Source organism: Kogia breviceps, chromosome X, assembly GCF_026419965.1.
Source record: "Kogia breviceps isolate mKogBre1 chromosome X, mKogBre1 haplotype 1, whole genome shotgun sequence".
Classification (NCBI taxonomy): Eukaryota; Metazoa; Chordata; class Mammalia; order Artiodactyla; family Physeteridae; genus Kogia; species Kogia breviceps.
In genome coordinates, this window is record NC_081330.1 from 67415475 (window position 1) to 67443012 (window position 27538).

Sequence of the window (27538 nt, forward strand, 5' to 3'; positions counted from 1 at the left end):
TGGTGTTACTTGTGTTTTTTTTCATAGATATCGTTTATCATGTTGAGGAAGTTCCTTGTATCAGTATTTCCAGTTTTTTGAGTGTGTTTTTCTTATCATGAATGTGTATTGAACATTGTCAAATGATTTCTTGGTGTCAACTGAGATGATCATGTGGGGTTTTTATTTTTATTAATTTGTTAATTTTAGATTTTTCTTCAGGAATAATTTATTCTTATATACCTTAAGATGTATACTAAGACTTTTAAACTTTTAATATTATTTAAAAGGAAAACAATTGAAACACATCCTGTTTGTAGGAATATCATTAATAAAACTAGATCATTTATTCCAGAAATCCTTAATATTTGAATCTTGTAGGATATTACAGTCCTTAGGACATAAACAAAATTTGACTTGATGAGACATACTTACTTTTGGTGTTTTGTTTGTTTAAGTCCAAATTCTCAGAGAAATAGATTTTTTTAATTGAAGTATAATTGATTTATAATATTATATTAGTTTCAGGCGTACAGCATAGTGATTCAGTATTTTTTAAAATTTTAAAAAATTTTTTTTGCGGTATGCGGGCCTCTCACTGCTGTGGCCTCTCCTGCCGTGGAGCACAGGCTCCGGACGCGCAGGCTCAGCGGCCATGGCTCACTGGCCCAGCCACTCCATGGCACGTGGGATCCTCCTGGACCAGGGCACAAACCCGCATCCCCTGCATCGGCAGGCAGACTCCCAACCACCGCGCCACCAGGGAAGCCCGATTCAGTATTTTTGCAGATTACACTTCATTAAAAGTTTTATAAAATAATGGCTATAATTCCCTGTGCTATACAATACCCTTGTTGCTTATTTATTTTATACATAGTAGTTGGTATCTTTTAATGCCTTATGCCTCCCATATGCCTCCTCTCTTGCTTCTCCCCACTGGTAACCACTAGTTTGTTTTCTATATCTCTGAGTCTGTTTCTGTTTTGCAATATACCTCTGTATGTGTTGTTTTTTATATTCTACATATAAGTGATATTATACAGTATCTTTCTCTCTCTGAATTATTTCACTAAGCATAATATTCCCTTGGTCCATCCATGTTGCTGAAAATCGCAGAATTTCATTCTTTTTCTTATGGCTGAGTAATATTCCACTGTGTATATGTGTGTGTGTGTGTGTGTGTGTGTGTGTGTGTGTACCACATCTTCTTTATCCATTTGTCCATTGACAGACACTTGGGTTGCTTCCATATCTTGACTGCTGCTGTGTACATGTATGTGTGTACATGTATGTGTTTGAATTAGTGTTTTCAGGTTTTCTGATATATACCCAGGAGTGGAATCGCTGGATGATATGGTGGTTCTATTTTAGTTTTTTGAAGAACCTCCATACTGTTTTCCATAGTGGCTGCACCAGTTTACATTCCCACCAACAGTATACAAAGGGTTTCCTTTTCTTCACATCCTCGCCAACATTTGTTATTTGTAGATTTTTTGATGATAGCCGTTCTGGCAGGTGAGAGATGATATCTCATTGTGAGTTTGATATGCATTTCTCTAATAATTAGCTATGTTGAATATCTTTTCATGTCCCTGTCAGCCATCTGTATGTCCTCTTTGGAAAAGTGTCTGTTCAGGTCTTCCACCCATTTTTTGATACTGTTGTTTGTTTGTTGATATTCAGTTGTATGAACTGTGTTTATATTTTGGATATTAACTCCTTCTTGGTCATATTGTTTGCAAATATTTTCTCCCATTCTGTGGGTATTCTTTTTGTTTTGTCAATGGTTTCCTTTGCTGTGCAAAAGCTTTTAAGTTTAATTAAGTCCAATTTGTTTATTTTTGCTTTTATTTATTTTGCCTTAGGAGATAGATCCAAGAAAATATTTTTACACTTTATGTCAAAGAGTGTTCTGCCTGTGTTCTCTTGTAGGAGTTGTATGGTTTCAGGTCTTACATTTAGGTCTTTAATCCATTTAAAGTTGATTTTTTATACAGTGTGAGGAAATGTTCTAATCTCATTGTACATGTAGCTGTCCAGTTTTCCCAGCCCCACTTATCAAAGAGACTGTCTTTCCTCATATATATTCTTGCCTCCCTTGTTGTAGGTTAATTTACCATAGGTATGTGGGTTTATTTCTGGGCTCTCTATTCTGTTCCATTGATCTATGTGTCTGTTTTTCTGCCAGTACCACACTGTTTTGATTACTGTGTAGCTTTGTAGTATAGTCTGAAGTCTGAAAGGGTGATACCTCCAGTTTTGTTCTTTTTTTTCCTCAGGATTGCTTTGGCAATTTGGGGTCTTGTGGTTCCATATGAATTTTAGGGATTATCTATTCTTGTTCTGTGAAAAATGTCCTGAGTATTTTGATGGGGATTGCATTAAGTCTGTAGATTGCTTTGGGTAGTATGGTGATTGGATTGGAAGAATTAAGATTACTAAAATGACCGTACTACCAAAAAGCATCTTTTAAACTAACGCACTGAATTTAACTAAAAAGTTTGCTGAAAGACATAAATCTCAGTGTTGTCAACTTGTTTTTTTTTTTTTTTTTTTTTTTTTTTTTTGCGGTATGCGGGCTTCTCACTGTTGTGGCCTCTCCCATTGCGGAGCACAGGCTCCGGACGCGCAGGCCTAGCGGCCATGGCTCACGGGCTTAGTCGCTCCGCGGCATGTGGGATCTTCCCGGACCAGGGCACGAACCCGTGTCTCCTGCATTGGCAGGCGGATTCTCAACCACTGCGCCACCAGGGAAGCCCAGTCAACTTGTTTTGTATTAAGACTCTAGGTTGTGATGATATGAATTTTGCTTGGAGTGGAAGTAGTAGTATTATGTTTGCAGTTAAAGAATTAGAATGGAAATTATGTATGATAAAATATAAAAGTGTCATAAGTACTTTATCTGTTGGTATTTTAGTATGAATGTCAGGCTTGGGTAAAATTTTTACCTCACTGTGCAAATGTTGACATTTCTGATCAGTGTTTAACTTATAAAATCACAGTTCTTTACTTGTACGTACATACAAATATGTAATTGTCATGAAATAGGAACATATGCTGATATTTGTGGCTAAATCATAGAATATTTTTTGGCACATAAATAGGCATTCTGTAAATATTTGTTCAGTGAATCAATAAATGTGTTCTATGTCTCTGGTTTTTATCTGTTTAGTATCACCTTGTTGATAACAAGGTGGGAAATCTGGTCATTTATAGATTTAATTAAAAAGCTTCATGAGCATAATACAGCTTAATCATATTCTTTTGAAAGTTTTATAGGATTCTAATCAAGGAAATCTTTTCAGACATTTACATGTAGATGAAATACTTCTGAAAATTACCTTTGCTATTCAATATCTGTTGGAAGGAAATCTGTAGTGAATTTATTTGTAATACAATGAATTATCCCTTGATTAAAAAAATTTGTCTTGCTATGCAAGTTGAATATATATGACCAGCTTTTTTAAAAAATTATTTTAAGTTTTTGTCTGTGTTGGGTCTTTGTTGCTATGTGCGGGCTTTCTCTAGTTGCGGTGAGCGGGGGCTACTCTTTGTTGTGGTGCATGGGCTTCTCATTGAGGTGGCTTCTCTTGTTGCATAGCATAGGCTCTAGGCACCTGGGCTTCAGGAGTTGTGGCTCATGGGCTCTGTAACACTGGCTCAGTAGTTGTGGTACACGGGCTTAGTTTCTCCGTGGCATGTGGGATCTTCCCGGACCAGGGCTCGAACCCATGTCCCCTGCATTGGCAGGCAGATTCCTAACCACTGTGCCACCAGGGAAGGCCTATGACCAGCTTTTAAATGGCAAGCAAGGAAGAAAATCTTTTAGTACTAGGATAACAATATATGTCTCTTTTTTCTTTTCTTGTTGAATTTTCAGGTGAAGGGAAGTGGCTCCGAAACATAGACTATTACCGTTTAGATGGTTCTACAACTGCTCAATCAAGGAAAAAATGGGCTGAAGAATTTAATGATGAAACTAATGTGAGGTAGGAAGCATTTCTGAATGTATAGATAGTTTTTTAAAAATCATTTTAAATCTACATATAGTAAAATTTACTCTTTTTAGTGTCTACTACTATAATTCTTGACAAATGCAAGATGTAGTCAAGATATAAAATGGTTTCATCACTCCTTAGGAAATTCACTTATGGAATCATACAATTTGTAGCCTTTTCAGTCTCACTTTTTTTACATGGCAAAATGCATTTGAGATTCATCCACATTGTTGCATATGTCAATAGTTTGCTCCTTTTTATTGTTGAGTAGTATTCCATTGTATGGATATGTCCATTGTATGGATGTATGGTTTGTTTTCATTATATTGACGTATTCGTTGTGTGAATGAGTAGTTTGTTTAACCATTTCCATTTGAGAGACATTGGAATTGTTTCCAGGTTTTGAAATTAAAATTGAAGCTGCTTTAAACATTCTCGTTTAAGTTTTGTGTGACCATAGGTATTTATCCAAGTGAAATGAAACTCATCCAGGAGTGCAATTGCCGGGTTATATGGTAATTTTGCATTCCTACCAGCAATGTATGAGGGTTCCAGTTATTCTGCATCCTTGGTATTATCATATTTAAAAATTAAAAAATTACCCATTCTAATAGGTATGTAATGGAATCTCATGTGATTTTAATTTGCATTTCCCTAATGTTAGTTGATGTCAAGCATCATGTTATGTGCTTATTGGCCATTTTTATATCATCTTTGGTGATACATCTGTTAGAGTGTCTTAAGGTTAACAAGGTATTCTTGATCTCTTTATTTATTGTAAGAATTTGAATAATATACTTTAAACAACTGCAGGTAGAGGTTTTGTTATAATAGGTGATGTTGATGTTACTTTTAACTATCAGCAATTACATACTTGAACTGCATTTGGAAGAGAAAAATTTATGTGTATACATACATATAAACATTTGCACACACACATACACGTTAAAAGAATTGCCTTTAAGAAAGTGATGGAGATGGGGTTAGTTTAATGAAAAGATGGCTAAGATATGACTTAATAAATGTTCTAAAGTATGAAAGGTATTATATTTTGTGTGTAAAACGTGTTTTAATTCTAACAGAGTCCTGAACTACACCTAGGGTTAAAACTAGGGAAATTCCAGCTAGACCATAGGAGGAGTATATTCTTATTAGGTATTTAAAATCTGTAGAGTCTGGGAGAGCTTACAAAAGGATTGTTTGAGTACAGTAAAGTTGCTTTAAAAATGATTATATAACTTTTAAAAGAATAAGTACATTTTTATATTTTGTTTGCCATGTTTTAAACAATTATTATTTGTGCATGAGTGTGAAGAAGTAATTTTATTGAGTTATCCTAGTCTAATTTGTCAAATTTAATCTAAACGTTTGACTTGCTCAGTTTTCCAGATTTGTAAATATTGTAATATAGCATATGATTTGTCCCATAATAGTCATATTTGATAACTAGTAGGGAACAACATTGAAATGTGGATGTTGAGCTGTCAGCTTGGCTTTTTCACTAACAAATTAAGCCTCCTAAACACATGCCAGAAAGTGTCTCTGATTCAGATTCATCATCTATACACACACACACACACACACACACACACACACACACACACACACTCCATGGATTTGAGGGGTTACTCTTTAGTAGCTAAATCTGTAAACTTGTCTGGATTAAATTCATAAATGTGAGAGATTATGTCTGTTTTTCTACCTATCTTCTGTTTTCTCATGACTCAGTAATGTTCAGAAATAGAATATAAATACAATTTTGTTTATTGTTAACCAGTTAGAAAGACACTTAAAATAAGTTTTAAGATAATGACCTAATGTTGTCTTATGTGGTGAGGAAGCAGTTTTAACAGTCTCAGGGCCCTTTTTTTTCTTTTTACTTTATATTTATTTATATGTTTATTTATTTATTTTATTTAGAGTCAAAGGAACTTACAAAGACAGTATAGAGAGGTACTGTGACCCTTTCACCTAATTTCTCCTAATGGTTACATCTTACCTATGATATCAAAACCAATAAATTGGCACTGTTTCAATGTGTGTGTATATCTATGGTTTTTTTTAATCGCATATGTAGAGATTGCTGTAAGCATGACTGCAGTCAAGGTACAGAAATATTCTATCACCACAGAGATTCCTCTCTTTCTGCCCTTTTATAGTCACACCCATCCTGACCACCAACGTTGCCACAATCCCTAACTCCTGGCAATAACTAATTTGTTCTCCATCTTTATAATTTTGTCATATCAAGACTGTTATATAAATTATATCATAGTATATGTGACCATTTGAGATTGGCCTTTTTTCACTCAGCATAATGCCCTTTAGTTTCATTCAAGTTGTGTATATGAATAGTTCATTCCTTTTTACTACATAGTCGTATTCCATGGATTGGATGTACCAGCTTGTATAATACAAACTGTATGTCTACTGCAGGGCATTTTGTTCATTTCCAGGTTTGGTTATTACAAATAAAGCTGCTATGAACATTGTGTACAGGTTTTGTGTGGACCTAAGTTTTCATTTCTCTAGGATAGATGCCCAGGAATGCGATTTCTAGTTTACATGGTAAGTGATTATTTCATTTTTTAAGAAACTACCAAACTGTTTTACAGAGTGGCTGGACCGTTTTACCTTCCCTTCAGTAAAGTGTGAGAGATCAAGTTTCTCTGCATCCTCACCAACGTTTGATTTTATCACTGTGTTTTATCTTTGCTGTTCTCATAGGTGTGTAGTGGTATCACGTGGTCTTAATTTGCATTTCCCTGATGGCTGGTTATTTTGAACATTTTTTTCATGTGTTTATTTATCATCTGTATACGCTCTCTGGTGAAATGTTTCTTCACGTCTTTTGCCCATTTTCTAACTGGATTGTTTGCTTTTTTATTGTTGAATGTTGAAAATCCTTTATATAATTTAGGTATGAGTAATTTGTCATATATGGTTTGCAAATATTTTCTTCCAGTCTATGGGTTGTCTTTTCATTTCCTTCACAAGGTCTTTCACAGAGCAAAACTTTTTAATTTTGGTAAAGTCTAGTTTGTCAGTTTTTGTTTTAGTCATGCTTTTGTTGTCAAGTCTAAGAATTGTTCCCTAAGCACTAGGTCCTGAAGATTTTCTCCTATGTTATCTTCTAAAAGGTTTATGGCTTTACATTTTATATTTAAGTATAAGGTGCATTTTAAATGAATTTTTGTATAAGATGTGAGATTTAGGTTGAGTTCACTTTTCTTTTTCTTTTTTTGCCTGTGGATGTCCAGTTGCTCCAGCACCATTTGTTGAAAAAGCCATCCTTTCAAAAATGCTTTTGCATTTTTGTGAAAAATCATTTGGCTGTACTTCTGTGGGACTGTTTTTTGGTTCTAGTCCATTGGTCCATATATCTGTCCTTCTGCCATTACCACGTAGTCTTGATTATTGTAGCTTTGTAATAGGCCTTAGTATCAAGTCACTATCTCCCACTTTATTCTACTTTTTCCAAGTTGTTTTAGCTAGTCTAATATCTTTGCCTTTATATATAAATTTTAGAATCCTCTTGTCTAGTCTATAAAAATCTTGCAAGAATTATTAGAAATTTCATTACACCTGTCATCAATTTGGGAAGAATTGATATCTTTACTATATTGTCTCTCGTGAACATAGTATCTCTGTTTATGTAGATCTTTGATGTTTTTAATCACTGTTTTGTAATTTTCAGCATGTAAGTCCTGTATATGTTAGATTTACACCTAAATATTTCATTTTTGAGGAATTGTAAGTGATATTGTATTTTTAATTTTACTTTTCACATATTCGTTGGTAGTATGTAGAAATGCAGTTGATTTTTGTGTTGATGTTTTACCTGTGATCTTGCTGAACTCACTTATTTGTTCTAGGAGTTTGTTTTATAGATTCCTTGAGATTTTCTACTAGACCATTATGTCATCTGCAAGTAAGGATAGTTTTATTTCTTCCTTTCCAATCTGAATGTAGTTTGTTTCCTTTTCTTGCCTTGTTGCACTAGCTAGAACTTCAGTAACATGTTGAATAGCAGTGATGAGAGTGGACATCCTTGCCTTCTTGATCTTAAGAGAAGAGCATTCAGTGTTGATAACTGTGATATAGCTGTAGATTTTTTGTAGATACTCTATTAAGTTGAAGTTCCCTACTATTCATCTCTATTCCTAGTTTGCTAAGAGTTTTTACTATGAATAGGTGTATAATTTTGTCACATGCTTTTTCTTTCTCATTTAATATGATAAATATTATTTGTCTTTAGCCTGTTAACATGGTATATTACATAGCTTGATTTTCAAGCTGAACAGCCTTGCATCCCTGGAATAAAACCCATTTCGTCATGATGTATAATTATTTTTATATAGCACTGGCTTCTATCTGCTAATATTTTGTTGGGGAATATTTATGAGATATTGGTCTGTATCCGATTGTTTTTATACTGTCTTTGTCTAATTTTGGTATCATGATGGTATTGGCCTCATAAAATGTGTTGAGAAGTGTTCCCCCTTCTGTTTTCTGAAAGAGATGTGTAGAATTTGTGTTAATTAATCTTAAATTTTTGGTAGAATTTGCCAGTGAAACTTTCAGGCCTTGGAAATTTCTTTTTTGTGAGTTTTAAAATCATTAATTCAATTTCCTTAATTGTTATAGGACTATTCAAATTATCTATTTCATATTGAATGAGTTGTGGTAGTTTGTGCTTTTTGAGGAATTGGTTCATTTCAAATTTATGTATAGAACTGTTCATAGCATTCCCTTATTATCCTTTTGATGTCTTTGGGATCTATAGTGATAGCTTCTGTTTCATTCATGGTATTGGTAATTGTTGTATTCTCTTGTTTTTGTCAGTCTTGCTACAGGTTTGTCAATTTTATTGGTCTTTTCAAAGAACCAGCTTTTTATTTAATTGATTTTCTCTATTTTTTCTTTCTGTTTTCAGTTTCATCTTGTTTTGACTTAGTTTGCTCATCATTTTCTACTTCCTGGAGGTGGAACCTTAAATTACTCATATAAGACTTTTCCTCTTTTCTAATATAAGCATTTAGTGCTGTAAATTTCCCTTTCAGCACTGCTTTAGCTGTCATACAAATTTTGATGTGTTTTATTTTCATTTCCATTCAGTTCAGTCTATTTTTTTCTTTTGAGACTTCCATTTTGAGTCATAGCTAGAAGTATGCTGTTTAATTTCCAAGCATTTGAAGATTTCTATTATTTTTGTTATTGATTTCTAGTTTGATTCAGTTCTGTTCAGAGAATATTCTCTGTATGACTTCAGTTTTTAACTTTGTTGTGTTTTGTTTAATGGATCAAGATACAGAACATCTTGGTATGTCACACACGGGCCCTTGAAAAGAATGTATTTTTTGCAGTTGTTGACCAGAGTTTCCTAATAAATGTTGATCAGATCCTGTTATTTAATGGGGTTGTTGTATTCTTCTCTATGTCTAGTTGGTTATTGATTTTTGAGAGAGGAGGTTTGAAACCTCCAACTATAATTGTGGATTTGTCTGTTTCTCAAGGTTTTTACTTCTCATATTTTCAGCTCTGTTGTTTACTGTATACACATTTATGTCCCTCACTATTACTTGTAATTTTCTTTGGTCTGAAACATACTTTATTTCATGCTAGTATAGCCACTCCTGCTTTATTTTGATTGATGTTTACTTGTTATATCTTTTTTCATCCTTTTACTTTCACCCTACCTATTTTGTTTTATTTGAAGTGAGTTTCTTGTAGACAGCGTATGGTTGTGTTATTTTTTTTACCCATTCTGTTAATCTCTTTCTTTTAAATGGTGCATATAGACCATTTACAATTTTTTTTTTTTACTGAGGTATAATTGGCATATAACATTATATTAGTTTCAGGTGTACAACCATGTGCATTTAATACAGAGCTTGAGGCTGCCATTTTAGTTTTTGTTCAGTTTGTTCTCTTTCATTCTGTTTTCTTTTGCTTCTGATTTCTTTTCCTACCATTCCTGTGGGTTACTTTTACAGTTTTTGGAATTCCATTTTGATTCCTCTATAGTGTTTTTTAGTGTATCTTTGTATAACTTTTACAGTGGTTGCTCTAACTATTACACATACATATCTGATCACAGTCTACTGGTGTCATCATTTTACCATTTTGATTGAAGTGTAAGAAACCTTTGTTCCTTTTTGTCCCTTTCTCTCCCTCATTTATAATTATCTTAAATGTTTTCTTTACGTAAATAGATTACCACATTAGGAACCATAATAATTTCTTCTTCAACTATCAAATATAATTTAGAAAACTTAAGAGAAGGAAAATCTATTTTATTCACCCATAATTTTTGTTGTTTTCATTTTTGTTTCCTCCTTCCTAATGTTTCATATTTCTTTTATAAATTCCTTTTTTTTTTTTTAAAGAAGAGAACTTCCTTTAGCCATTTTTTTAGGGCAGATGTACTGGCAACAAATTTTCTGAGTACCCTCATTTGAGAATTTATTGATTTTCCCATCATTTTTGAAGAATATCTTAACTGAGTATGGAATTCTGAGTTGGCAGTTCTCTTCTTTTGGCACTTGAAAAATGTTGTGCCACTTCTTTCTAGCCTCCATGATTTCTTAAAATTGGCTATTTTTACAAATTTGGCTTTTTTAGATTCTACATGTAAGTGATAGCATAAAATCCTGTCTTTGTCTCACTTCTCTCACTTAGCATAATGTACTCAAGGTTTATCTGTTGTCACATATGGCAAGATATCCCTCTTGGCTGAATAATATTCCATTGTATATATATCCCACATCTTTTTTATTCATTCATCCACTGATGGGCACTTAGGTTGTTTTGATATCTTGGCTGTTGCGAATAATGCTGCAGTAAACACGACTGTGCAGATATTTCTTTGACATCCTGTATTAATTTCTTTTGCATATATCCCCAGAAGTGGAATTGCTAGATAATGTGGTAGTTCTATTTTTAATTTTTTGAGGAACCTCCATGTTGTTTTCCATAGTGGCTGAACCAATTAGTGATACAGAGAATATTTTATTATAATCATCAAACTTGCTAAGAGGCTAGAACTTAATTATTCCAACCACTAAAAAGTAATAATTATGTAACCTCGGAATCTAGTTGTCACTACAATGGCAATCATATTACAATATATAAATGTATCAAATTAACATGTTGTATACCTTAATTTTACACAGTTATTATGTCAGATATATCTTAATTTTTTAAAAACCTGCTGTTTTTCAAATTGGCTTTTTCTCTTGTCATTAAGGTCTTGTTTCTCTCTAACTTCTTTCAAGAGTTTTTCTTTATATTAGTTTTTAAAAATTTGACTATGTTGTGTCCTGACATGGATTTCTTTGGTTTTACATTGTATGTGTTTCATTCAGCTTCTTAAATTTCTAGGTTTGTGTTTCTTGCTAAATTTTGGTAATTTTCAGCTGTTATTTCTTTGAATACCTTTATAGCCCGTTCTCTCTTCTCCTTTTAGGACTCTGATGACAAGACTGTTAGATCTTTATTATAGTCCTATAGGTCCCAGAGTCTCTGTTCTTTCTTTCTTTTTTTTTTCTTTTGGTTTCTGTTATTCACATTGGGTCATTTCTGTTCTCCTGTTTTCAAAGTTCATTGAATCTTCTCTACATTTTACTGTTGAGCCTATCTATTGAGTTCTTTGTTACTGTACTTTTCAGTTCTAAAATTTCCATTTTATTCTTCTGTATGGGTTGTGTTATAACTCCTGGTTCTCCACTAGACCTCCTTTGATACTAACCCAGTAGTGGGGGGAGGGTTTTTCTTATAACCACTGGGTGGGGGTGGATATCCTGGTTCCCTGTGTGATCTTCTCTGACACTGCTGGGCTGGTGGGAGAACTTTGTTAACTCAAACTTATCTGACAGCACTGTCTGGCAATATGCCTTGTTACAACTACATGAGGGTAGAAGTTGGGATTCCCACTCAGCCTGTAGTGACAGGGGTGGCGGTACACTGCATTTTTTTCTGTACCATTTGACTAGAGTCAAACGGTTGTTGTTTTCAAGATCTCTGTCTTACTAGTCTGCCCCGTGTTTGGTCCTTTTGCTAGAGAGAGCAGACTTTTCTTGGTGATTTATTTTGACAGCACCCACTGATATTTCCAGATTGCTGGGCTCTTCAACACTCAGTCTGGGATATATGAGGCAAAAAGAAAGCCTATGGAACTCACTGCCATGTTCTGCCTTAGGTCCCAAGCCAGTATGCTTCCTTCTCCTCACTTTTCAGAAAAATCTTACATTCACTTTCTATATAATATCCAGGCATTTTAGTTGTACTTATGGAGAGGAATAGGGAACAGCATGTCTATTCAATCTTTCCAGAATTGGAAGTCCAAAGATTATACTTTTAAAGAATTATATTTGTTTTAGAGTAAACATATGCATATGCTTGTGTTGTGTACATATGTCTAGAAGTGGGATTGCTACATAATAGGTATGTGCATTCAGCTTTAGCATATACTGCCAAAACATTTCTCCAAAATGGTTGTACCAATTTGCACTCCAGCTAGTAGAGTACCTGTTTCATTTGTTATCTGTCCTCATTATCACGTGATGATGTCTGTTTTCTTAAGCCATTGTCATAGGTATGTAGCAGTAAGACTTCATAGTCAATCTGTATTTTCCTGATAACTAATTTACAGTAGTTCATAGATGTCAATGTTGAAGCTAAAACATAAAGGTTTTAGAGGGCAACAGCATGGAGTATTTTCCTGATTTGTAGTGAGAAATTTTTCATAAACAGGGCACACAAACTGCTAACCATAAAAGGAAAGATTGATAAGGTGAGCTTCATTAAAATTAAGAACTTCTGTTCAGATTTTCCAACTAGGAACTCTGGTCTGTAGCACCCAGCGCAAGGCTTCTACATACCACACTCTATGAGCAAGTGAAACTAGACAAAGCACTTAGGAAAAGAGAAAAACGCTGTGTGGCTGACAGGGTCTTGGTGCTCCGGCTGGGTGTCAGGCCTGTGCCTCTGAGGTGGGAGAACCAAGTTCAGGACATTGGACCACCAGAGACCTCCCAGCCCCACGTAATATGAATCGGTGAGAGCTCTCCGAGAGATGTCCATATCAACTCTAAGACCCAGCTCCACGCAATGACCAGCAAGCTCCTGTGCTGGACACCCCATGCCAAATAACTAGCAAGACAGGAACACAACCCCACACATTAGCAGAGAGGCTGCCTAAAATCATAATAAGGTCACAGACACCCCAAAACACACCACTGGATGCAATCCTGCCCACAAGAAAGACAAGATCCAGCGTCATCCACCAGAACACAGACACCAGTCCCCTCCACCAGGCAGCCTACACAAGCCACTGAACCAACTGTAGCCACTGGGGGCAGACACCAAAAACAACAGGAACAATGAACCTGCAGCCTTCAAAAAGGAAACCCCAACACAGTAAGTTAAGCAAAATGAGATGACAGAGAAATATGCAGCAGGTGAAGGAGCAAGGTAAAAACCCACCAGCCCAAACAAATAAAGAGGAAATAGGCAGTCTACCTGAAAAAGAATTCACAGTAATGATAGTAAAGATGATCCAAAATCTTGGAAAGAGAATGGAGAAAATACAAGAAACGTTTAACAAGGACCTAGAAGAACTAAAGAGCAAACAAACACTGATGAACAACACACTAAATGAAATTTAAAATTCTCTAGAAGGAATCAACAGCAGAATAACTGAGGCAGAAGAATGAATAAGTGACCTGGAAGATAAAATAATGGTAATAACTACTGCAGAGCAAAATAAAGAAAAAAAGAACGGGGCTTCGCTTGTGGTGCCGCAGTTAAGAATCCACCTGCTGAGGGCTTCCCTGGTGGTGCAGTGGTTGAGAGTCCGCCTGCCAATGCAGGGTACATGGGTTTGAGCTCTAGTCTGGGAAGATCCCACATGCCACAGAGCAACTAAGCCCATGTGCCACAACTATTGAGCCTGCGCTCAAGAGCCCGCAAGGCACGACTACTGAAGCCCGTGTGCCTAAAGCCTGTGCTCCACAACAAGAGAAGCCAGCTCAATGAGAAGCCCGCACACTGCAATGAAGACCTGATGCAGCCAAAAATAAATAAATTTTAAAAGAAAAAAGAAAAAACAATGAAAAGAATTTGGAGAGATTATAGTTGAAAACTTCCCTAATATGGGAAAGGAAATAGACAAGTCCAGGAAGTACAGGGAGTCCCATACAGGATAAATCCAAGGAGAAACACACCAAGACATATTAAACTATCAAAAATTAAATACAAAGAAAAAATATTAAAAGCAGCAAGGGAAAAGCAACAAATAACATAAATGGGAATACCTGTAAGGTTAACAGCTGATCTTTCAGCAGAAACTCTGCAATCCAGAAAGGAGTGGCCGGACATATTTAAAGTGATGAAAGGGAAAAACCTACAACTAGGATTACTCTACCCAGCTAGGATCTCATTCAGTTTTGACAGAGAAATTAAAACCTTTACAGATAAGCAAAAGCTAATAGAATTCAGCACCACCAAACCAGCTTTACAACAAATGCTAAGGGAACTTCCCTAGGCAGGAAACGTAAGAGAAGGAAAAGACCGACAATAACAAACCCAAAACAATTAAGAAAATGGTAATAGGAACATACATATCGATAATTACCTTAAATGTAAATGGATTAAATGCTCCAACTGAAAGACAGACTGGCTGAATGGATACAAAAACAAGACCCATATATATGCTGTCTACAAGAGACCCACTTCAGACCTAGGGACACATACAGACTGAAAGTGAGGGGATGGAAAAAGATATTCCATGCAAATGGAAATCAGAAGAAAGCTGGAGTAGCAATTCTCATATCAGACAAAACAGACTTTAAAATAAAGACTATGACAAGACACAAAGAAGGACAGTACATAATGATCACGGGATCGATCCAAGAAGAAGATATAACAATTGTAAATATTTATGCACCCAACATAGGAGCACCTCAACGCATAAGGCAAATGCTAACGGACATAAAAGGGGAAATTGACAGTAACACAATCATAGTAGGGGACTTTAACACCCCACTTTCACCAATGGACAGATCATCCAAAATGAAAATCAATAAGAAAACACAAGCTTTAAATGATACATTAAACAAGAGGTACTTAATTGATATTTATAGGACATTCCATCCAAAAACAACAGAATACACTTTCTTCTCAAGTGTGCATGGAACATTCTCCAGGATAGATCATATCTTGGGGCACAAATCTAGCCTTGGTAAATTTAAGAAAATTGAAATCGTATCAAGTATCTTTTCCAACCACAATGCTATGAGCCTAGGTATCAATTATAGGAAAAACGCTCTAAAAAATAGAAATGCCTGGAAGCTAAACAGTACACTACTGAATAGCCATGAAGAGATCATTGAAAAAATCAATAGGAAATCAAACAATAACTAGAAACAAATGAGAATGAAAACACGATGACCCAACACCTATGGGATGCAGCAAAAGCAGTTCTAAGAGGGAAGTGTATAACAATATAATCCTACCTCAAGAAACAAGAAACATCTCAAACAACCTAACCTTACACCTACAGCAAGTAGAGAAAGAAGAACAAAAAAACCCCAAACTTAGCAGAAGGAAAGAAATCATAAAGTTCAGATCAGAAATAAATGACAAAGAAATGAAGGAAACAACAGCAAAGATCAGTAAAACTAAAACCTAGTTTGTTTGAGAAGGTAAACAAATTGACAAATCATTAGCCAGACACGTCAAGAAAAAAAGGGAGAAGACTCAAATCAACAGAATTAGAAGTGAAAAGGAGAAGTCACAGTGACAGTGCAGAAATACAAAGGATCTTGAGAGATTACCACAAGCACTATACGCCAATAAAATGGACAACCTGGAAGAAACAGACAAACTCTTAGGGAAGCACAACCTTCCAAGACTGAACCAAGGAGAAATAGGAAATATAAACAGACCAATCACAAGCACTGAAATTGAGACTGTGATTAAAAATCTTTCAACAAACAGAAGCCCAGGACCAGATGGCTTCACAGGTGAATTCTCTCAAACATTTAGAGAAGAGCTAACACCTATCCTTTTCAAACTCTTCCAAAATATAGCAGAGGGCGGAACAGTCCCAAACTCATTCGAGGAGGCCATCATCACCCTGATACCAACACCAGGCAAAGATGTCACAAAGAAAGAAAACTACAGGCCAATATCACTGATGAACATAGATGCAAAAATCCTCAACAAAGTACTAGCATACAGAATCCAGCAGCACATTAAAAGGATCATACACCATGATCAAGTGGGGTTTCTTCAGTGTATGCAAATCAATCATTGTGATACACCATATTAACAAATTGAAGGATAAAAACCATATGATCATCTCAATAGATGCAGAAAAAGCTTTCTACAAAATTCAACACGCATTTATGATAAAAACTCTCCAGAAAGTAGGCATAGGAGGGATCTTACCTCAAGATAGTAAAGGCCGTGTATGACAGACCCAGAACCAATATCGTTCTCAATGGTGAAAAACTGAAACCATTTCCACTAATATCAGGAACAGGAGAAGGTTGTGCACTTTCACTACTGTTATTCAGCATAGTTTTGGAAGCTTTAGCCATAGCGATCAGAGAAGAAACAAAAATAAAAGGAATCCAAATCGGAAAAGAAGTAAAAGTGTCACTGTTTGTGGATGACATAATACTACACATAGAGAATCCTAAAGATGCTACCAAAAAACTACTAGAGCTAATAAACGAATTTGGTAAAGTAGCAGGATACAAAATTAATGCACAGAAATCTCTTGCATTCCTATACATTAATGATGAAAAATCTGAAAGCGAAATTAAGGAAACATTCCCATTTACCATTGCAATAAAAAGAATAAAATACCTAGGAATAAACCTACCTAAGGAGAAAAAAGACCTGTAGCAGAAAACTATAAGACAATGATGAAAGAAATTAAAGACGATACAAACACATGGAGAGATATACCATGTTCTTGGATTGGAAGAATCAGCATTGTGAAAATTGCTATATAATCCAAAGCAAGGTACAGATTCAGTGCAATCCCTATCAGACTACCAATGGCATTTTTCACAGAACTAGAACAAAAAATTTCACAATTTGTATGGAAACACAAAAGACACCGAATAGCCAAAACAATCTTGAGAACGAACGGAGCTCGAGGAATCAGGCTCCCTGACTTCAGACTATACTACAAAGCTATAGTAATCACGACAGTATGGTACTGGCACAAAAACAGACATATAGATCAATGGAACAGGATAGAAAGCCCAGAGATAAACCCACACACAGATGGTCACCTTATCTTTGATAAAGGAGGCCAGAATGTACAATGGAGAAAAGACAGCCTCTTCAATAAGTGGTTTTGGGAAAACTGGACAGCTACATGTAAAACAATGAAATTAGAACACTTCCTATCACCATACACAAAAGTTAAACTGGATTAAAGAGCTAAATGTAAGGCCAGACACTATAAAACTCTAAGGGGAAAACATAGGCAGAACACTGTATGACATAAATCAATTCAAGATCCTTTTTGACCCACCTCCTAGAGAAATGGAAATAAAAACAAAAAATAAACAAATGGGACCTAATGAAACTTAAAATCTTTGCACAGCAAAGGAAACCATAAACAAGACCAAAAGACAACCCTCAGAATGGGAGAAAATATTTGCAGACAAAGCAACTGACAAATGACTAATCTCCAAAATTTATAAGCAGCTTACACAGCTCAATATCAAAAAAACAAACAGCCCAATCCAAAAATGGGCAGAAAACCTAAATAGCCATTTCTCCAGAGAAGATATACAGATGACCAACAAACACATGAAAGGATGCTCAACATCACTAATCATTAGAGAAATGCAAGTCAAAACTACAACAAGGTATCACCTCACACCAGTCAGAATGACCATCATCAAAAAATCTACAAACAGTAAATGCTAGAGAGGGTGTGGAGAAAAGAGAACCCTCTTGCACTGTTGGTGGGAATGTAAATTGATACAGCCACTGTGGAGAACAGCATGGAGGTTCCTTAAGAAACTAAAAATAGAACTGCTGTTCAACCCAGCAATCCCATTACTGGGCATATACCCTGAGAAAACCATAATTCAAAAAGAGTCATGTACCACAGTGTTCATTGCAGCACTGTTTACAGTAGCCAGGACATGGAAGCAACATAAGTGCCCATCGACAGATGAACGAATAAAGAAGATGTGGCACATATATACAATGGAGTATTACTCAGCCAAAGAAAGAAACAAAATTGAGTTATTTATAATGAGGTGAGGTGATCTAGAGTCTTTCATACAGAGTGAAGTAAGTCAGAAAGAGAAAAACAAATACTGTATGCTAAGACATATATGTGGAATCTAGAAAACAGTACTGATGAACTTAGTGACAGGGCAGGAATAAAGATGCAGATGTAGAGAATGGACTTGAGGACACGGGGAGGGGGAAGGATAAGCTGAGACAAGTGAGAGGGTGGCATTGACATATATACACTACAAAATGTAAAACAGATAGCTAGTGGGAAGCAGCTATATAGCCCCAGGAGATCACCTTGGTGCTTTGTGACCACCTAGAGGAGTGGGATAGGGAGGGTGGGAAGGAGACGCAAGAGGGAGGGGATATGGAGATATATGTGTACATTTAGCTGATTCACTTTGTTATACAGCAGCAACTAACACAACTTTGTAAAGCAATTATGTTCCAATAATGATGTTAAAAAAACAAAAAATATAAATTCTTGTGTTCCAACATAGCAGGTAATCTATCAGTTCTTTTTTTTTTCTTGAATACATTCTTCCTGGAGCCCTCTGTCTACTTGATCATATTTTTCTTACCTCAGTACCTAGCATCTATCTAACTTCTCTTCTTACATTTATTACATTATATTGTAATTGCATATCAGTCACTGCTACTACACTCAGCTCCTTGGGCATGAGTGACCTTTATTTTGATGTAGTTAGTGCTCATAATTGTACTGAACACAATATATTTTTTTGAGTTGTACATAAATTTTCTACATTTACTGAGATATCTATAAATACCTTGAATACATTTTAAACATGTGGTTTCCATATTTGTCTTTATTCCTAAATCAGACTATTTCGTTTTACCGCAGTAAGATTCTTCTTGTGCATGTAAATTATCAACCCGAGTCCTTTGATGTGTCTTTTTTTCAGTGAGTGAGTAATGAATTCTCTGGACTCTTGATTGTTCAGAAAACTGCCTTAGAATAAAAAGGTCATATCATAAATAAGTTATCTGTGTAGCACTCATTACTAAACATTTATTTTGTATTTTCATTTTCAGAGGGCGCTTGTTTATCATTTCAACCAAAGCAGGATCTCTTGGAATTAATCTGGTAGCTGCTAATCGAGTGATTATATTTGATGCTTCTTGGAATCCATCTTATGACATCCAGAGTATATTCAGAGTTTATCGCTTTGGACAAACTAAACCTGTGTATGTATATAGGTTCTTAGCTCAGGTAGGTTTATCATTTACATTCTCTTTTTAATATTGAAAGATTGGGTGAAGCTGATCATATTTTTGGAGTTCAGGGCATATCTGCATTATAGAGAGGCAATCAAATTGAAAACATCATTCCTATTCATAAAGCAGCATAAGTCAATTTTGGCCCCTCATGATTTTCTGTTTTGTAGTTTGTCCAGGTCTCTAATGTCAACTTTGTCAGATTGAGATGGATTTGCCTGTGTATACAGATTTAGCATTTTCTTGCTAGTTCAAGAAATTTAAACATTTATAATTCTCTTACTTAGCATAAGTAGAAAAGCCAATAACTAAATCTAATTTGCTTATAGATGTGAAGGTCAAATGATCATTGTTTTCACTGGTCACCAGATGTTCTCTTAGTTTGAAGAGTGTGGGTAAATAGGAAGAAACAGGTAATGTATTATAATAACAGAATCATTGCAAAGAATATTTAATATTTCTAGTCAAGAATATTCAAGTAATTTCCTTTACATATAAACTCAGGTATTAAAAAACAGAAGCTGAAATTTAAGGAAAATAAATGAAATCAAAGAATTAGATGCAGTTGAATATAATACAGGTTCATAGAATCAAGTTACCCTTTTTTTAAAAAATGTTATTTATTGATTGATTGATTTTTGGCTGTGTTGGTTCTTCATTGCGGTGCGTGGGCCTTTTATTGCTGTAGCTTCTCTTGTTGTGGAGCCTGGGCTCTAGGTGCCTGGGCTTCAGTAGTTGTGGCTCATGGGCTCTAGAGTGCAGGCTCAGCATTTGTGGTCCACAGGCTTAGTTGCTCTGCGGCATGTGGGATCTTCCTGGACCAGGGCTCTAACCCGTGTCCCCTGCATTGGCGGGCAGATTCTTAACCACTGCACCACCAGGGAAGTCCCTCAAGTTGCCCTTTTAACTGGTACATCTTTGGGAGCAGATGCTACCCTCTCTACCTGCCTCCAAATGTGGGCTTCTCAACCAGAGATTGGGTTTTATTGGTATATCCTTGCTCATACATAAAAGTACATAATATAGTTGGAGAACTACATTGTAAACTCTTTCCTGTTATTTAGATTAAGAGCTCCTTTACATTCTAGTTCAGAATGCCATATGGAATATATAATAGATTGGCATTTTAGTTATTATTATTTTTGTCCTGAAGTTATGGAAAGTAAGACTTAAGTTACATAAAGACAGTTTATAGTGATTGTTGAGAGCTTATTGTATTCCATTGGAAAGGAATTAAATTGTTCTCTTGCATTCTTACATCAGTAACCTCCTAAAATCTTATTTCATGTACTCTTATTCTGTTTACCTTGGTATCCCTCTGCTCTCCTGCTTCCACCAAGTACAGAATTATTTAAAGCAACAAATGAATGCATATTGGTGAAAAAATTTAGATGATTATCAGTAATATAGTTTTCTTTTTTGTCAATGTAAACTACTTTGAACATAAAAATCTCTCATTAATTAAACAGCATTGTACATAAAATTTGCTTCCAAGTAATATACTTGGCAGGATATTACTACGAAGTTCTGCTATTTTGTAGTAACCAATAACCTATATTTCTTCATGATTAAGTTTCATGTTTACAAAATTTATTTATTTGTGTATTCATTCTTTTTTTACAAAGGGAACCATGGAAGATAAGATTTATGATCGGCAAGTAACTAAGCAGTCACTGTCTTTTCGAGTTGTTGATCAACAGCAAGTTGAACGTCATTTTACCATGAATGAGCTTACTGAACTTTATACCTTTGAGCCAGACTTGTTAGATGACCCTAATTCAGAAAAGAAGAAGAAAAGGGATACTCCGATGCTGCCAAAGGTAAACATCTTTAAATTGTTAGCTTAAAAAAAAAAAACTAACATGGACCAAGGAAATTTTATTCCTACTATGAAAGTTACTCATCTGACTAAGGCTATATTTCAGAATTTTTCAAAGAGAATAAAACTGTATTTAAATGAGAGGTCAATTCTCCACATAACACCACAAAAGATAGTGTAATCTGAAACACATATTTTATGCCAAATAAAAAATTCAGCCCTGCAGAAAAGGGTTTCTGAGTAGAAACCTTAAAGGAAATAGTATGGTTCTCTTTTAATAATCTCCAGTAGAGGGCATACATAATTTTAATAATTATATATGAGATTTAATTATCTCTTCCTTAACATTTTTTGTTGTCATATAGCAATTAAGAATCAGCAAATAAAAGTGTCTCCTACTTGATATTTTTCACTGTCATAAAGTAAGTAGGACTTTCACATTTCCAAGCGTGAAAGTCCTCTCATTTTATAGATGGGGAAACTTAGGGTCAGAGGCATTCGATGACTTGCCCAGTTTTTACCTAATAAGTGGCAGAGACAGGAACAGTATCTACATCTGTCTTCTGGTCCATTGTTCTTGGATAAGAAAACAGTATTTAATATTAATATAGAAATTTAATATGGTAGATATCATTTTGACCCTACTGAACATATGAGAAAACCATATGTTCTCTGAAATAAATAAAGAGTTTATATACTTAAACCTATTTTAATTATCTAAAACATCATTTGGGGGGGCTTATTGTGGGGAGGTGCTGTTCCTATTGTCTTGGTTTCAAATTTAAGCACTTAATGTTCCATGTAGCTGTTAAGAGAATTGGGAAAGCAACTACTGGGTTACAGTGTCACTTTACCAACCTTCAGTCATTTGTAAAGAAAATTCAACAGTATCTTAGTGCTTCATATGGTTGTAACATTTAATTAAAACAAAAGGTAATATAAATAAATATATTTCTAACAATAATATAAATCAGTGATTTCTTCAGTTATTTTTCAATGTATATAAGTCAATTAAAATAACATGAATATTTAGCATTTGGGAAAATTTTTTAAATGTCCTTTGTCTATATAAGCAAATATTTTGTTTTTGTAATCAATGAACTTTTCTTCCATTTAAAGTTTACTGATAGAGAATTTAGGAAAGAGTTTTTGTGACAGTCTCTATCAAATCTCTTTGATAATGGCTTAGGGCCACATGAAGGTTAAAATCTATCATTTTTATATTACTTTTTAAAGAAGAGTCATTTCAGTTTCCATGTTATGAAATACTAATTTGATAGTGATTTGGCTTCCTTTCTTAATTATAGTATTATAGAATGTGAGTAGAGGTCTTGAATAGTCTTCAGAAAATTTTCTGTGCACAAACAGATTTGTTTGTATATCTTTAAAAGCAGACAAACACAAACAAACACAAATGGGCTCATACCATCCATACTCTTTTACAACTTGCTCTTTTCACCTAAATGTTTCTTGAACATCTTTCCATATTGGTACATATATCTCTACTTAAAAAAAAACTGCATAGTGTATACTTGCCTTGTTTTACTTAACTCTTATATTCCTAACACCTTTCCTATCAGGTACTTAATTTTGTATGGCAAAGAGTATTCTTTAAAGACTTGCACACATTTATGTTTATTATTTTAAAGACAATGAAGTTTCCTTTTTCAAATTGAGACTGATTTTATATTTAATTAGCCTCTTTCCTAAAATTAAACTTAACTTTAAACTTCAATTTTCATGAGAAATAGCCCATGATTAGTAATATTTCTCATAGGAAGCTACCATTCCAAGTTGAAAAGAGATAGTTGCTTTGAAGTTATTTGTTATATGGTAAATTTCTGATTGTAGGAAATCTGTTTAATTTAATAAACATTTACTGATTATTTGCTGACTTTGAAGTGTATTGTGAACGTGTATTAAGAACAAGACATTGCCTAAGCTTTAAAGAAGATTTTAAAAATCCAGCAGTAAAGAAATGCTGTTTAATTGTTACAGAATATCTGGAAAGAAACCATCTGTTTTACAACTTGGCACTCTGAGTTGTCAAAGGTGTCATGTTTTTTCATTTATAGACTTTACTTACTGTATTTTGTTTTTGGTGCTATGACCCTTTGCCCACGAAAAAAAGGAAAAGGAATATTGAATGCTATTTTAATCCAAAGTGCTTCAACTCTACCACACCTCTTCCCAAGAGGAAAATAATAGTTAACTTAACTGATTTCTTACTGGGTTTCATACTCCATGCTAAATAATTAGTTCAGGTTATTTTCCTTAATCTAGCAGCAACTGAAAAGCTGATAGTGCTGTTCTCATTTATGAGATGAGGAAATTAAGGCTTGGGGAGGTTTATGTAACTTATCCAAGTTTACACACCTAATTTGTGGTAAAGCTGGCTTTCAAACCAAGTCTGCCCAACTCAGAAGCATGTCCTCTTAATCATTATACGTTATTGTCCCTAAATGGAGATTAGAAAGTTAATTCTAAGTAGAAGAAACAAGCAGAGGACTTGGGATTCCCAGAATTGGATGATATTTAGAATGCTTTATTTTATTTTAAATAAAGGTGGATTTTATTTTATTTTTTAAAATTATTTTTTATTTTTTTTTGCGGTATGTGGACCTCTCACTGTTGTGGCCTCTCCCGTTGCGGAGCGCAGGCTCAGTGGCCATGGCTCACAGGCCCAGCCGCTCTGCGGCACGTGGGATCTTCCCGGACCGGGGCACGAACCCTTGTCCCCTGCATCGGCAGGCAGATTCTCAACCACTGCACTACCAGGGAAACCCTAAAGGTGGATTTTAAAATATAGAATGCTTTCACAGTCGGTACCATTGGGTGCTGTAGCTATTGTTAAGATTGTATAATATAACCAGTTTAGCTCACGGCTTGTGAAGTTGTAAATTCCTCAGATTTATAGAAAGCTTTAAAGTTTACAAAGGCCTTTCTCATGTATACTCATTATCTCAGGAAATTGAAACTTAGAGAGTTTGTGGTTACCTAAGGGTACATGGCCAATAAGTGTTAGAGCTAGAACTTGAACATAGTAGTTTTCAAATTGTGTTCCAAAGAGCCTCAGGAGATTTGCAGAGGAGCTCCAGGGCTACCATGTGGCTAAGCAAGTAGGGGAAGGCCAGATGGGCAGCACTCCAAGCTCTGCATCCCATTTCGATCAGAGTCCCTCTCCTTTTATCGATTTTATGTATTGGGCTGCAACATAATATTTTATTTAAAAAGAGGACTGTTTTAGTTTTTAAAAAGCTTTAAAAAAATTTTTAAAACACTGTACCATATAATGATGGCTTACTATCATAGTAATTAAGAATTGTTAGGGATCTAAAAGGAAATACAATAGGATGTATATGAGATTTACCTGAAGGAGATGATAGTCCACTTGGAGAGAAAAAAGTAACATTCTTAACAAAAGAATGAAGTGCTGATGTGACTTGTACTGAATGTATTCGCTATAGCATATGGTTAAAAAATGGAGGGGGGTGCATTCAGGTACAGTTTTAATGAAAAAAAGCAGACTGGCCCATAAGTGATGGTTAGTATTTAGTTGGATTAAGTAAGATTAAGGTGTGAATATAGGATGAAACAGTTTGGGTGAAAGCAAAGGTAAGAATTTATGTACCAGACTCAAGGTATGATGAAGAAATCGGCCAGATGACGAGTTGAAATTGGATAGGTAAAGGTAGGGCCAGCTTTTGGAGAGACATTAAAGGTAAATGGAGGCATTTGGATGTAAGATAGTATTCACTGTACGTTCATGAATGGGGCTCTTTTATGATGAATGTGGGCTTTTGGAAAATTAGTGTGGCATTAAAATGCAGGATGAGGACATATAATAGGGTGATAATTGTGGAGTGAAACAGACATTTCAAGGAAATAAATGATGGAACTCAATCACTGATGATAGACTATACCTTTTGGTAGGCAGTGAAAAACCTTTAACCTAAATAATGAAGCTTATTTATTTATTATTTGGTTAAAAACTTTGCAGGTACCTGTGATGTGCCACTTATTGTGCTGGTTAGTAAGGATACTTTGGTAAATAAGACTATGTTCCTGCTCCCAAGGAGCCTACAGTCTAAATAGGCATACTGTAATGATAAAAATTATGGGTCCTGTAATAGAAATCTGTACAGGCACCCTGTACAGGAAGGAATATTCAGTTCTTTCTTGGAAAAGTTGGGGATGGGGAGCTGACATTAGGAGGACTTGAACTGATGTTATAGACATAGTAGCTCTGTGCATTGCTATGAGGGCAAAAGATAAAGGCCCTTCAAGGGGAGGAGCAGAAAAAAAGAAACACGTGCATAAAACAGCATTGCAAGTTAGCAACCTCAGGTAGTTAAAAATAAATAATGGAGTGTAAGGAGATAGTGGTGTAGAGTATAAGGGTGGGCATGGGAAAAGGCGAGGGAAAGACTGGAAAGGTAGATGGGAATCAGATCATAGAAGTTAGAGAGTTTGGACATTGTGTTACAGGCTGTGGGATCTATTTAATTATTTTAAACAAAAGACCAACATCAAATTTTCATTTTAGAAAAATCACTTTGGGTGTCAGTGTGCAGGATGGATTGGAGAAAAGAAAATGGATAAGATACTTGTTAGTGTGCTATTAAAATGATCCGCATGAGAGAGGTAATGCAGGCCTGAAGTAAGGTGGTAGCAATGGGGATAGAGAAGTACCAGGCATGATGTAGGTACTCAATAAATGTTAATTTTGTTCCCTGGGCTTGTATTTAGAATTTCATTTAACTTTGCCCAATACTATTATATATATATATATATATATATATATATATATATATATTTTTTTTTTTTTTTTTTTTTTTTTTTTTTTTTTTTTGTGGTACGCGGGCCTCTCACTGCTGTGGCCTCTCCCTTGAGGAGCACAGGCTCCGGACGCGCAGGCTCAGCGGCCATGGCCCACGGGCACAGCCGCTCCGCGGCACGTGGGATCCTCCCGGACCGGGGCACGAACCTGTATCCCCTGCATCGGCAGGCGGACCCTCAACCACTGCGCCACCAGGGAAGCCCCCCAATACTATTTGATTTTCATTTCCTTTAATGGGATTTTGAAAATTAGTTCTCTCTGAAATGGGTGCAAGTAGGTGTTTTTTATATTTGCAGTGAAGGATTTCTTGGTGTTTGAACATGCTCTTATTTAAAGACATTTCAAAGTTGGTTCCTACTATGTTATAGTACAATTGCCAACACCTGCCCTTTTATACATATTTTTTTAAGATGAAAGACTGCTAAACATGGTACATTTTCACTTCCCCCTTAACTTGCTATTATCTAAATAATGATTAAGTTGCATGCCTTTTTGAGTTAACTTTTCTTTGTCCTTTGAAAAAGTGTTCATTTTCAACTTACTTGATATGTAATTATTATCTCTTTCTGCCTCATCATTTCCTCTTAAAGTCATTATTATATAACTCCTCTTCTGTATTTCTGTTCTTGTTTACTTTCTTTTACTTCTTCACTTTCTAATTAGATTTACTGTCTCAGTTTATTAACCACTTGACTTTTTCTTGTCTTTTTATCTCTGCAGTTCTTTAAAGACAAGAACTGTATTTGCTCCTTTTCTTTCATCCATAGTGAATAAAGCAGTGTTAACACTTTTTTTTTTTTTTTGTGGTACACTGGCGTCTCACTGCTGTGGCCTCTGCCGCTGCGGAGCACAGGCTCCGGACACGCAGGTCCAGCGGCCATGGCTCACGGGCCCAGCCGCTCCGTGGCACATGGGATCCTCCTGGACCGGGGCATGAACCCGCGCCCCCTGCATCGGCAGGCGGACCCCCAACCACTGCGCCACCAGGGAAGCCACTGTTAACACTTTTATATGGCCTTTTAAGTCACCTTTATGGTGATATTTAACTGTATTTTTTATTGTTCCATATTGATCCATATATCATTGAAAATCGGTGTTAGAATTTGACTTACTTTTGCAAGCAGTAAAATTGAAATGAAGCAGGTATGTAAAAGGAAGTGAATTGGAGCTTTAATTCATGTCTTCAGTTCTATATTCACTCAGCTATCTTAGCTCTATTCATCACCCCACCCCATGAATTATATTCTGTTATATCCCCTCATTGGTTTCTTGCTGTTGTTGGTGCTGTTGCTTTTTCCCTTTTGAAATATAATGGTCTTGTAGTTCTATGGAACCATATTTTAAAATATATTGATTTTAGGGTCTCCTGTATCATGTCTACCAGGTGTCTAT

At 35.4% G+C, this 27538-nt stretch overlaps 1 protein-coding gene across 22 annotated transcripts in view; it reads left to right on the top strand.

The window, feature by feature from the left end:
- Positions 1-27538, top strand: part of ATRX (ATRX chromatin remodeler) — a 253199-nt gene that overhangs the window by 193617 nt on the left and 32044 nt on the right. For 21 of the 22 annotated variants that reach the window (XR_010838695.1, XM_059050734.2, XM_059050736.2 and 18 more), the window contains 3 exons: positions 3860-3968; positions 19305-19482; positions 21113-21307. Coding sequence is in view for 21 of the 22 variants with exons in the window: in XM_059050734.2 (XP_058906717.1) it covers positions 3860-3968; positions 19305-19482; positions 21113-21307 (482 nt within the window). In the remaining variant the exon portion in view is untranslated. Of the gene's footprint in view, positions 1-3859; positions 3969-19304; positions 19483-19816; positions 19902-21112; positions 21308-27538 lie in introns of those variants that run through there. The other variant, XM_059050744.2, reaches the window with a different exon arrangement.